At 37.9% G+C, this 13,634-nt stretch overlaps 1 protein-coding gene across 1 annotated transcript in view; it reads left to right on the forward strand.

Moving 5' to 3' along the window:
- The window catches only part of DENND1B (DENN domain containing 1B), a 146,068-nt gene that overhangs the window by 26,512 nt on the left and 105,922 nt on the right, over positions 1-13,634 (forward strand). Inside the window, exon 4 of the mRNA XM_041420702.1 lies at positions 10,750-10,793. Coding sequence (XP_041276636.1) covers positions 10,750-10,793 — 44 coding nt within the window. The remainder of the gene's footprint in view (positions 1-10,749; positions 10,794-13,634) is intronic.

Here is a 13,634-nt window from a genome sequence, read left to right on the forward strand (position 1 = left end):
CCCTTGGTGGGGATCAGAATCATCTGTGTTCCCTGGGAAGTCAGGGGCCAAAGCCACGGAGCCTCTGCCTGAAGCCTTGGGTCTCAGCATGCATTGTGTGTAGTTGCTGCACTGGAAATGTCTGGTAGACTCTTTCCTAATGTTTTGTTTGTTTTTTTGTGGAAGAAACTCAAGGTTTGGTGATTCTGTGAGGGCGGTTTGGTAAGTGACTGGTATATCTTCATTAGCTGCAAAAACTAATCCTAGAAGGGACTTGTAATATAAATGCAAGTATAAAGGTTGTTTTTTGTAGCCTTTTTTCTGAGGCCCTTGAATACTAAAGCATGAGTGCTTCAGGACAGGGGAAATCTCAGCTGTTGGTGTAACACTGATCTTTCTGTAAGCAACCTCTCTTAACCTGCTCTTTGTGTTTTGTTCTTATCAAAAGTTTAGTGTTGACTTTTAAGGTTTGGTATGGGAAAAATGTCAAAACACTGATTTTCAGCTGCATGCTGCCTGCCATAGACATACCAGGGCTCAATGTATGTGGGTCAGCCTCTAAAATATTTTGTTGCTGAGTCTTGCTCACGTGGAGGGCCCTTGGGACAGATGGCCCCTCATCGCTGATGGTTCGATTACAGCGATCACCCACAGCTTCTGAAGAGTGCGAAGAAAAGAAATTGCTTTCTTTGTCAAGGTGTTTTCATTTCAATTCTCACCCATTAGCCCTGTTTGGTTAAGTTTTGAATTACTCCATCAGGTGACTGATGAGTTTTATTTTTCCCCCTGATGATATTAAAATGGATTTGGGGTAAGATAAAAAGGAAAGGCAAAAAAAGATTTGTGCTTATTGATCAGTGCTCCTTCATCTTTGTTCTGGCTTAACGTGTCATGAACAACAAAGATTAAAATGAACACTGAATCAGATATGCTAGAAAATATATATTTGAAAATGAAAGTCTGTGAGCTGTTTACATATATAGCAAAATAGCAAACTATATGTACGCTATGGCTAACCAACATGGTTGTTAGAACTCTGGAGCTGTGTGTAACTAAGGTTTGTGACTGTTTTAATATCCATATCTAAAATTATGAAATATTGGTTTATATAATTACAGCTTTTGAAGTTGGATATCTTTCAGCTGTAGTACTGGAGATGTTCAGAGGAGTAGGAAACTTCCAGGCCAGGTCCTGGTTAGCAGTGCTGTTCTGCTTCCACACCTTCCTAACACATCCAGTCAGTAAGCAAAATGTGAAAGGTTTGAATTTCATGTAGAAAATGATATTTGTAGTTGGAGAATGAAAAAAGAATAAAGAATTTGAATCTATGCTTTTACAACGTACTGTTACATTCATTCTTTCTCTTGCATCAGCAGAATATCGTTGCACAGTTTGTAGTCTTGTTTCACAGCATAATTACAGACATGGGGTGAATATATGATACAGTAGTAACTGTATTAGTTAAATGAAATGTCATAAATAATCTAGACTAGAACCATGAAGACAGAATCTAACCCCTTCTCCCTGTAGCTGCCCTTGGTTGTAAAGACAGTGGCAGTGGGATTGCTCTTAGAAGATGTTATGTATTCCACTATTGCTCTGGCCTTTAGGTAATTTCTCCCTGTAAGCTGTTGAGTAATAGGTAGTTACTTACCTGTTTATTATTGAGTAATCACATTTTACTGCTTGTGCTAGTCAGTATTTAAGGCAAGGGGTATAATTTAGTGGAAAGTCGTGCTGTCAAGTAGCAGTTGGGCTGTGCCCAGGATGTGGTCCTCACCAGCGGAAAGTGGAAGGAATGTTGCTGCACTGTTCAGGCAAGAAGTGATGTAAATAGATAGTCATTATATCATCTTTGGCCAAGAGGGAGTTCAAGGGAGTTCCCCTGCAACACTCATTTTGTCTTGAAGTAGCTAAAGACTGGACTAACTTCTGCTTAGAGAAAACAACTTGCAGAAGGATTAAGCTTTTGATTTAAGTTTTTTATTGCTTTAATTAATTTTTTTAGGCATGCTAACTCTAAGATTTATTTTTGTATTATTTTTGGAAAACGTCTGTCAAAAATGGCTTAGATATCATTCTGTGTTTTCTGCAATCAGTTTCCTTTACAGGATCACATGTATCCCTGGTTTCATGTCCAAGCTGATACCAAATTTGTTTTTCTTGGAGTAAAACAGGAGGCAGTAACTCAGGTATTCATAACGTAGTGAGATGTAGTTTTTATCATGTGCCAAAAGCTTTTTTATTTTTCTCTATGCAGTGTGTTTGGGCTCCACAAAGCAAATACAACAGTGTAGTCTGTGAGATGAAATGGTTCTCTCTGATCAGACATTACTGACGTGGAAGAGCAAATGATGGTCCAGCCCTAGTGTGCTTGGCAGGGCAGGAGTTTTGCTTCTTCCTAATTGACCTGGTACATGTTGCTTGGTAATAACATACTTGAACTTTTCTAGATCTTTCTTAAAATCAATATTGCATGTTTCTTAATGCAGGAAAAATTTAATGTAGCCCACAATAGTTTTTAAGAACTTTAAGTCCTATATCTTAATTTAAAATGAAGAACCCCCTGCATAATGTCTGTTTGCAAGGGAGTGTGTTGTGTTAATTTTTCATTCTTATAGGGAGGGTGTAAAACTTGTGCTTGTTTGTGAAGGTGAACGCTCTTAGTCTTACTCTCTTCCGTTACTGTTCATTTCAGTAGATCACAGCTCCTCCTGTCTCCTTTAAATTTCTTTGAACAGGAGACCCGGGGACAGCAAAAGTGTTTTTTTTGTAAACCCTCCTTAAACATTAGGAATGACTGGACACATATGTGATGCCCACTTGCTTCTTCTTCTGCTGCCTTAGTTGTTAGATCCTTGTTCTCATGATTCATTCATGATTACAACTTAGAAGTAGGAAAATTAAGACTAACCCAGCTTCTGAAGGTATACAGTTGTTGCCATACTTTACAAGGTCATTCTAAAGACTTACCAGGTAAAAGAAACCCCTGCTTATCTCGTGAAGAGACCAAATAAAGGCTGAACATACTCATTTTATCTATGCACTGTCTGTGCAATGAACTCTCACCCTGATTAAGGTTTTAGCCTGAAGCATGGCTAATAGCATTGCAGCCAAAAGGACCCTTTCTTTCTGCCTTAGTAAGCTGAAATGACTTAGTGCTCTGTCCTTCAGTGGGACAAATTCTTGGGCAAAAAGGGATTGACCTGCAGTTCTGAGGGAGATGTCAAGTTGTGGCTAGAACTTTTAACCATCTCTCTGCCTGTAAAAGGGGAAGAAGTACTTATTTCCTAGTTCAAGTGCCTTACAAACAGGGAAGTCTGAAAAACTGGAGGAAATTTTGGGTCCAAAACCTGTCGAAATCCTGCTTGTCTACAATGTACTTTGCCGAACCTTGCATGTGATTAGTTGGGAGGTCAGTATTTGCACACTGTTCTCACCTTTCTGAAAACCTTGAGGAACCCATGTCACATAAGTTTAAAGGTAGAAATATTTGAAAATAATTCTGTGATAAACTGTACAATCAGCAAATCTTGTGTGCAGCTTTGCAGTGCGATGTAGACGTGTCAAGATTGTCACACTTCAGTCTGCATGGTGAGCTGTGAATTCCTCACTGGGGTAGCAGTGGCCAGCACTTAAACGCTGTGGAGCTACAGTGATGGGATGGGGCTGGCTGAGCTGGACCCACTGACTTCAAATGTGAGTGGTAGGGAGTAGAGAACATCATGGTGTGTGTGTGGTTTTTGTTAAGGGCTGAGTGACTCCTGTATATGTGGATTGCACCTTTTTTCACGTGTATTAGAAACAAAATTCTGGATTTCCACAAACATGGTGTGAGCACTGGGATCTTGAAATCATTTGCTAAGTATTATGTGTTTATAGGAAGATGTAATTAAATTCTGAGCCAATTGCTAAGTCCATGAGTAATTTGTGCTACTTGTGACTGGGAGCATTTTCCAAGCATACGTCCTACAGAAAGTACTTCAGTTGCAGGTGTTATTACTACGATTAAAAACAGTTCCTTAGGAAAAGATTCCTCATGGAAGGAAGATGTTTTCATCTTGCTAGTAAGGTCTTTGTAATTATGTTTTTGAACCTGATAAATCACATTTCTGATTGGCAAATGTGCAATCCCAAAGACATGCACATAACAGCTACAGTGATTGTAACTGAGGCTAGTAAAATTTTATTTTCCATTTTCTATTTCCCAAAGGTCAGTATTTAGCGTGGGTTTGTTGACTCTGTTGTCATTTAGTTCACACTTTTCTTTCTGTGAGAAAAGTTGGAAGGAAAATGTCAAAAGTCACACGCTCCAGATATAACCTTTGATGCCAGTGTGAGATGGGCACCGTCAGTGCCTAAATAATTTTCCAAAATGAGCCATAAGGTTTACAGTCAGTTGAAGATAAGGCAGAGGCCGCTGGTGTGGGTGAGGGAGAGGGGACAGGGTTGCTGTGCTGTGGCCATGCTGTGGCTTATTTTGAAAGGCAAGTCCCACCTAAAGACCCCGAAGAATCTCAGTGTATTAATATACAGCAGGAAAAGCTGGCTATATAATTACTGGAATTGGTTAATATTTTTCTGTGACTGGTGTTGTCAATGACGTTGACATTTTTTTCTTGTTCCTTTGCTCTTTGTTGAAGTAGAAACTGTTTGAAATTGTGGAGACAGTTAAGGAAGGCTCACTTGTGAGTAAAAGAGCTGAGGGTGCTGGATTGTTAAGATTTGATACAGCTTTGTAAATAAATTTTCTTTTGCTACATGATTTGTATAAAAGTGTACTTCAAGGTATTTTCTGTAGTGGCACCTTCATTTGCATATTAGTTTTAATCTGACAGGTTTTAGGTGCCTGAGAAGTTAATGATTGTTCCTTAGTTTTAGTTCTTTAAAATCAAATTGCTTCAATGTATTTTTCTCTTGTTCTTTCTTTTAATTACTGGTGCTTGGAAAATACTGTAACTCCCTTCTTCTCCCCTTTTCCATGGCATCCTGCTCTTCTTCCTCCTGCTCCTGGCTGGTGCTACACTTTGATCCCCCAAACCAGGGAGCTGCTGCCCCTTCTGGCAGCAGGGCCTCCCATTCTGCTCCATTTTTGGCACTTCATGTATGAAACTGTGAACAGGCAAATTTTAATATTATATACAGAGGTCTTTTTTTGCAAGAAGGTATTTTTTTATGTGAATGCTGCTTTTTTCATCAGATGATTTCATCTGTAAAAATCCTTGGGTTGCACATTATAGTTCATCTCTTATTCTGTTTCTGAATCACTGTTGTAGTGATTTGGTTGAGTATTAAATACTATACCGATACAAAAGCCTCACTAGAATTACTGTTGAGTGTTTCTGGAAAATTATTTTAAGTATGTAAGAGACCTTTGTTTTTGAACAATAGCAGTATCGTAAACTTAGAGAACTAATTTTTTGTTGCTGAAAACTACTTAGTCTAACAAAATCCATTTTGCTTATTGCTTAAATGTGTGTTTGTAAAGCTGTTCCCTGAGATAATGATAGATAATTTCAGATTTATTAATTACATTCTCATGTTCACATAAGGAAAAAAATGTGGCACTTCTTTGTTCCAGACAAGAAAGAGGAACAGTCTGCAATAAGTTTTGCTTTGCTACCTTCCTTTTCCTCGTTATATTTCTTTCCCACCCCCTTAAATCCTGGCCCCAGTCTCTTCTTCCCCTCTGCATGGACAGCTTTTTTTCAATGAAAATCTGTACAGCATCAGAGAAAATATAACTGGAGAAATACTGAGCAGTTACCTAGTCCATTCCTCTGTCCTAGGCGTGACCAACTCTGCTTGGCAGTCTTTTTGTCCGTTCTGCTCAGTACAGGCAACAGGGATGGAGATTCCTCCTCTCTCCAGAATATTGGACTAAATTAATCTGTTTCATTTTACCTTAGCTGTGTTTTCCTGTCTGAAATAATCCCTGTTGCTATCCAAAAAAATTCCCAAGATGATGTTTCTCACCATGTGTTTGTAATTTCTGTTCCATTACCAAATTGAATGTGTGCTAATTACCTTATCCTATTGTATTTTTGTGTGGCATTTATAATCTGCGAGCCTGATGATTATAAATAGTCTTTTTAGAGTGTATTTAACTTGTCACTTTTTGGGAAAGTTACAGGCCAGAAAGCATTCTCTCTTTTTTTTTTTTTTTTTTTTTTTTTTTTTTTTTTTTTATAGTTTAGAATGTACTGCTTTTCTAATCCACTCTGTCATGAGAAATAGTACCTTTGTATTTTCTTCGATTTGTTACAGAAGTTAAATTGTGTTAGAAGTTGTTTTCCTGAATATACAGATGACATGCTTTATGACCTTGTCTCTACAGGAAGAGATTTTTGGAGAGAAATTACCTTGAGTATCTGCATATGTTTTCCTCTTGTCTTAGTGGGTGTCATAGTTGCCTGTATTTATCTTCCAGAGCAGTTCTAGATTACATCTTGAATACTATTTTTTTAAGCATTGCATGTGACTTGCATTTCTCTTTTTAATTATACTGCACTCTTTTGGTACCTCAGAAAACCTTTCCATGATTGTCTCTCATCTGGCTCATACCAAGGGATATGTCCTTTCCAATGCTGTAGGATATTTAGCAAAGGAATTTTCAAGTGGTACTGGCAGGTGCTGAGGTTTATGTCCTGGATGTGGTAGGCATAGAAAAAGTGATGTTTGTACATGAAAATATCCATTTACACATGCAACAGTATATACACATTTATACATGTACCACACAAACTATTTTATGGTGCACTTGACAATTTCCTTTTAGTACTACGTTTACTTAGAATTGGTGCAAACCATTTGTCCTGAAACGTCTGTTAGAAAAAGTGAATGAGGACAAATTCAGTAGTTCCTCAGCTGACTATAACAACAGCTATTTCTGAGCGGTTCTCATCCTCTCACCCAGAAAATCAGCATAAAATTGACCTAACATTGCCAGATCAGAGTATCTGGAAAGTAATCCTCAGGGAAAATTCAGTCTTTGTAAACCTGAAGATAGAGTGCATACAATTGCAGAATCGGATTATACTTTCTCTTTTTATTTCTAAATCAGTACCCTTTTGTTTCTTCCTCTGCAGCCCTTTTGAGAAGTTGTCCCAAAGATGTGTCAGATGCTTCCTGAGCCTAGCTCCCAAAGCAGAAACCAACATAATCTTTTGAAAAAAACGCCAGTCTCAGACTTGGATAATTATCATGAAATCCTGAAGCTTTTTATACGTGTTAGGGTTTGGTTTCAGAGAGTAAAGGCATAAAAAAATGTAGTAACTTTCCTTTTTGAAGCACAAGTCACATCAGATTTTCTTACTTAATAAATGTAAGGCAAGTACCTACTAAAATAACCAGTAAAAAGCCAGTAATAACAGCTGCAAAACCCAGCTCAAAGCACTTGGACAAGTCTTGAAGGCGTGTAATTTTTGCTGAGTGTAGCACTGAATATTTGTCTTGGGTTGAGGTAGGAATTTTTTTTAATGTTGGGTCTTTTTTGTTTTCATGAAAGAGTATTAAAAGCATTATTCTTCCTGTTTAGATCACATACATTTAATTATCGTCTCATGATATAAATATCCTTTCACGATAAGAAAGTAAATGTTGTTATACCTGTAGTTGAGTGAACTGGAATTTGCTTTAGATTTGTTCTCACCATTTCAAGGGAGGATGGAGTAGTATGAGACAGCCTTAGTATGAAGTGAGGACGGCAAGATGAGCAGGACACTAAATTCAAGTTTTAGGGTTTTTTGCCTGTTGTAATATCAGGGCACCAAAAGAACTTAGTGGAGCTGTTGGTCTTGTTGCCTGTAGATAAAGGGTGGCCCTGTGAAATGCTGTCAGCTCTGTTGGCACCTCATTGATGTGTAAATTTTACCCATGTTTTGACCCCAAGACCAAAGATATGCTTAATTGTGAGACTGTATTTTGCTCATGACTGTGGCCTTTTAAAATAACACCCGGAGGTTTTGCTATTGCGATCTGCTTCCTATTTTGAAGGCTGGCAGTTACATTTGCACCAAGGAGAGTGAACAAAAATTACATTTCTATCCAACTTCAGAAACCTCAGTGATTTTGTTACTGTGTTACTAAAGCATTCACTATACTAAATGTTTCTCATGTAACTGTACTTCACATCTGCCAAAATCATCTGCCTGGCTTGGCTGCTGGGGAGGGAAGAGGTGATGTTGCTAAGCTCCTGGCTGGTGATGCTCCAGCAGGCCAGCCTCACTGCAGAGCGGTCCCCTCACCTCCTCGCAGGCCATAGCATTAGGTTTTGCAATAGAAGCAACTATAAATGGTACTGCAAGACTTGGGAAGTTGTGAACAAGAAATGGGTGATAAGAAACGGAACTACAGGCAGCTGCTAACCAGCTTGTATTGCACGAGGTGTAGCAAATGCTTGATGCTGGAGTGCTGCTGCATGAAGCAGTCCTGCTTTTTTCTCACCACAACTCCCTATTCCCTAGTTTTTCTTCCTTTTTTTCTGTGCAAACCCAATGGTTTTGGGGAACTGATCTAGTTAATGCTGCCTTGGAAAGTTTCAGACAGTTGGTTTGATCTCGGCCAGTTCCCTCATCTGGCTCTGTGTAGCTGTGACAGTCTGCACCAGCAGGAGACAGACAGTGCTGCAGCTTCACCAACAAGTACCTGGTAGTGGGAGTGCAGAGGGATTGCTCTTTCAAAGAGAAATTTATGCTTGAAGTGTTTGTGGACATAGGGCGTTAGATTTACAAGCTCAGTTAAAGTATTTTTTGGATTCTGCAGGTTTTCAGTGCTTTTGAGCAAGTAATTTATGAATTATTTAACATGGTGTATTTGATATGTTACCGTACTTGCTGCTCTTTGGATTTATCAGGGATCATTGTTGATATGTAATCGCTTTCCTTTTCATGATACTAATTTAGTTCCTTTACAGGATAGTCAAACTGCTCTTGTACCTGATCATTATAGAGATTTGTTTGCAATTTAAATATGCACAAAATAAATCAGGACAAAAAGGTCTTTCTTGTAAGTATCTGTACTTGTTTGCTCTCATATTCTTATAAACTTAGCATCTTATGTCTTGTTTTGTAGCTGCCTTCAAAAGTTCTTGCTCCCCATAGTAATGGAGGAAGATTCATTGTGCAAAATACACATATTTTATTAAATAATAGCCGCAAAACCCTTCCTGGATGTTCTTAGGAGAAAAAACAAGCTTGTCCAACAAGCAGAGTCAAATGCCTCAATTTTTATTGAGTACCGCACTTAGATTTGAATTGGATACAAATTAGGTCTAAATTGAATTGCTTTGATTGACAGGTTGAATTTTGTAACATGTTTGAAATGTATGTTCTGCTCTTGGCTTAAGATCTGGCCTGGGGTGAAGGAGGAATGCTGACTTTGGTCTCCAGCTCCTGGTGGCTGGGCCAGCAGCAAATGCACACGTGCGACACCTCCATGCTGAACAGCAGGATTTGAGATCAGCAGCTGGGAAGGACACCACCAGCAGTGGCATTTCCCTTCTCATTAAATCTCCAGTTTGCACCAGCAAACACATATGGAGCCTGAAGAGGAGTAGAAACGCCGTATTTTGCCAAAAGTGGAAAGCCCTGTGGTTCTAAAATCAAACCTAGCAATGAGAAGGACATACCTGAGCTACCATGCAGTGATGATATTAGAGCCTGAAGTGGAAATCTGAAGTTTCCCAGACAGTGGCTCCTTGGAGAACAGGGATCTAGCTCCTGAGGCAGACAAGAGGTGGTAGCTCCCATCAGACAGTGCCCTGGCACCTACTATTGTGTTTCTCCTTCTTTTTCCTGCCCTTGTGCCCTGAGCTGCTGCTGGCTGTGTGGTCAGTGGTGGGAGGAGCTGCCTGACTGCAGCTGGGGCACGAGCAGGAATTAGAGAGATCTGCCGCTGGCCCAGGCTCTGGCACTGCCCTGGGTCTCCCTTGCAGGGAGGTGGGTAATTTCACTTTGAGCAGGTGGACAAACACTGCTGCTAACCCGTTGTTTGGAAGCCTTTGAGGCTTGGTGGGTGTTTGTGGCCGTGTAACAGTAGCGCCTCAGGATGGGTTTGTATCAAAGGAGATTAATAGCTTTGGGGGGAGGCAGGATGAAGATCATAATTTGTGTTTTTGTTGAAAGGTTATGGTTCCTGTCCTTGTGATAGAAGCTTTTGAAACAATATTAAGTGAAGACTAATATGTAGCCTAAATAACTGATTATTTTTATAATTAGCAGTTTACAAGTGGTTAATGAAAACTTCAAGGTATTGAAATGCTGGTTTTAAATGAGTATGAACAGAAAATACTGAACCATGTTAGCTTGTCTAAACTCTTCCTTGAGAATGCTGGTTACATTGCTGCTATCTTTAAAGCCACAAAGGATGTTTTTCTGTTCTTTCATAAAGGCCTTTTTTCCCCCCTTATAATTTTCTGTTCTTTTTTCCTGGAGTGAAAAGAGGTTTTCTGTATCTTTATTTCTTAATTGAACTAAAAAGTGAAAATTAAATGTGCTTAAAGAATGAGGTATTCCAGGATTAAAGAATTTAATATGAAAAGAGTTCAGTATATTATAACCTGCTGCCATATGTAAAACAATAAACATACACTTTCATAAATATGAAATAAGTCTTTTTAATAATCCAGTATCTTCCTTAGTTTTTAGATATATTTTTGCACTTGCCTCAAAGCTTGACGTTAAGCTGACCCTCTCTTTAATATTAATGTACTCTGACTGTAATACTCTGTTCCTTTGCCTCTGATTAATGCTGTCTGTCAATTATTTACAGATCCAGTGGTACTGTGGAAGTTCCCGGAGGACTTTGGAGACCAGGTTGGAAACATGAGATTGAACTTTTTTTTAATGTTAGAATAATAATAAAAAAGCTCTTCTATTCAGCTGTGGAGAGGCAGATGCTAATGATAGCAGGGTGGAAGCCTTCACCCAACTGGTGGCTTGGTGATTAGATTGCCTCTGTGACAGGAATACGCAATGGCAGTAGTAGAGCATGGAATGTTGTGCTAATTCTCTGTATCACCTTATTTTTGATATAGAGTATTTTATCAGGTGATCCTGTTGGACTTGTTGGGTTTTTATCCGTTTTGGGCTTGAAAATGCAGAAAAAATTATCAATAAAACTTTGCCAAACATTGATGTTATAAAAAAACCACCAGATCAAAATTTGAAGAGCTATCCTTGTATGTCTTCTTAATGTCAGAACGTGTGCATTCCATTCCTTTAATCCTTTTCAATGCAAGATTTTAGATAGTTACTTAATAATATTTTAGAGATACCATAGTTATTTGCTTGGGGGAAAAAAAATCCTCAGACCCTTATAAGAGACTGATCTAAAGTTACTGATTGTGAAAGCGTGAAAATTCTATGTTGTATCTATAATTAATCCTCAAAGGAAAGTTTATACATACAGGGCTGATGGATTATTTCACTGTTTGTAGTGACAGCAAGCTATTAATTAGTGTGTTGTGCTTTTTGCCCCATGACTATGTTATGAAAGTTATTAATATTAAAAGCTAATGAAATTACTAAATTTTATTATTTCAGCAACTTCTACAAGAGTTTCTTGCATGGAAATATTTTTATTTTCATAAAAGAAAATACATAAAGCAACAAAATTAATAAATATCTCTGTCTCAATGGCTTCTTTGCGTCTTGCTTTTATACTATATTGAGGCAAACATATTCTTCATTGGTATTATCACCACAGTGGATGATCTGAAAGTCTTGTTGTACAGCAGATGTTGATAAATTGTTGATTTTTTTTTAAAAATCAATAGTACAAGATTCTATGAAGACAACTATAAGGTGATTCATGATGAAAGGAATGAATATACAAACATAGAAAGTAGGATGTGTGGTTAGGGAATAGCATCAGTCAGAAATGTGCAGCCTGTATAACAGTGACAAATGAGCAAAGTGTGTTGTTGTATGTTCTCAGCTAGGCATTCAGCAAGTTTTGATAATTATCCTGGCTGCAGGATGATCATCTTCATTGTCATTTAAATTCTTTTTTTCTAGTTTGTTTTGTTCTCCAAGAAAGACTTGATCTTAAAAAAAAAAAAAGAAAAAAAAAAGAAAAAAAAAAGAAAAGAGAAATTATGTATGAAGAAAAATGGGAGCTTATTCAGCAAGTCGAAGGTTATTCAAAGAACAGCTGGTGTAGAAAAATGATTAGAAGATAAAGCCCACTAAAGACTGGAGGGGAATCCTACAAAGATGCAGTAGACATACCTAATCTATAAACACCAGAGGCCTCAGGCAGCACTCTGCCTTTGGGCTCTGAAAAACCTGTGCCTGCACATTGTGTCTCAGTTGTGTGGGCTCTCTGGCGTTTCAGGTAAATTGCTTGTGTTCCTGGAAAACAGGGTGTTTTAATCCTTCTTCTTGCAAGGGAAATTTTCCCATTAGAACCACTGGATTTAAAGAGAATATATAGCAGCTTCTGAAGCAAACCCCTGAGCCAAGTCATGGAGTGAAATCAGCAGAAGCCTTCTCTGCATGTGTGTGTGCATGTTGAACTGGGTAGGTTCGGATTGGAGACCTGAGTATCCACCAGATTAATTTCTTTAAGAATCAAAAACCCACTATAACTATCAGTGAATTTCCATGAAGGTTTGTGGGAAGAATGTTTAAAAAAAAGAAAAAAAAAGAATATTCTCTGTTCTGTTTTTCAGTCATTTCTATTTTAAATGTAAAATGTGTGAGTTAGTTTTTGGATGTATCCCAAAGAATCATCTTTCCTAAAATTGAAGGGCTGTCTGTTTGCACAGTGATGTGATAACAGTGGGCAAAATATTTTCCTCCCTTCCTGAATTTTTCTACAGTTTATCATGTCACCTTTTTGTTGCTTTCATAATGCAAAGAAAACTTGTCTAAGCCATTTTGACATTTTCTTCCTCTTTCTCACATTTCTCCTCTAAGTATGTCTGAACTTCCCAGTGCTAACTCATTTCTAATCTTCTGTTTTTCTCCTGCCCTACCATTTTCTTTGATGCTGGTCAATATTACTTTGGTGCAATTTTTTCTTAAACACTGACTTTCCAAACTCATGTTTTGCTAAACATCTGATCTGTTGAAACCAGAGTTGATCAGGGGGAAGACAAGACCAGGGATTTGTCATAATTACTTACTCGCAGTCTGTCAAGTAAAGGAAATATTAAGGCATGGTTTTGGTATCACAAAAGAATTTGCAAGATTCGTTGTTGATTTCCTTATCTGCAGGGAAAACACTTATTTTCTCTCTGGTAACTTCTCAGATGCCAGAATAAGAAGGAAAGGAGGAAAACATAGAGTGGGGAAGGGAAAAAAATAATGCTTCAAGGCAGGAAATGAAAAATACGTGTCTTTGCCAGGAGTGTTTCAAAAAGTATTTTTGCCTTTTTTTTTTTTTTTTTTTTTTTTTTTTTTTTTGTTAATTTTATTTTATTTTTTGAGGTGGGAGTAATTCCATTTTTAGTAACTCTCAAAACCATCAATGAAAAAATGAGCTCATGCTGGTTAGAATTCAAAGTGCAAAATGCCACAATACCATTTCAAAGAAAGTATTTATTAAAAAGTCTGTCAAGAGCCAGAAGAACTAATCTGTTTGAGACATCTTAGAGTTACAAGTTACTGTTGTACTGGCATTAGTGGTATAAAAATGAGTTTGACAATGTG

This window comes from Onychostruthus taczanowskii, unplaced genomic scaffold, assembly GCF_017590055.1.
Source record: "Onychostruthus taczanowskii isolate IOZ18803 unplaced genomic scaffold, ASM1759005v1 scaffold65, whole genome shotgun sequence".
NCBI lineage: Eukaryota > Metazoa > Chordata > Aves > Passeriformes > Passeridae > Onychostruthus > Onychostruthus taczanowskii.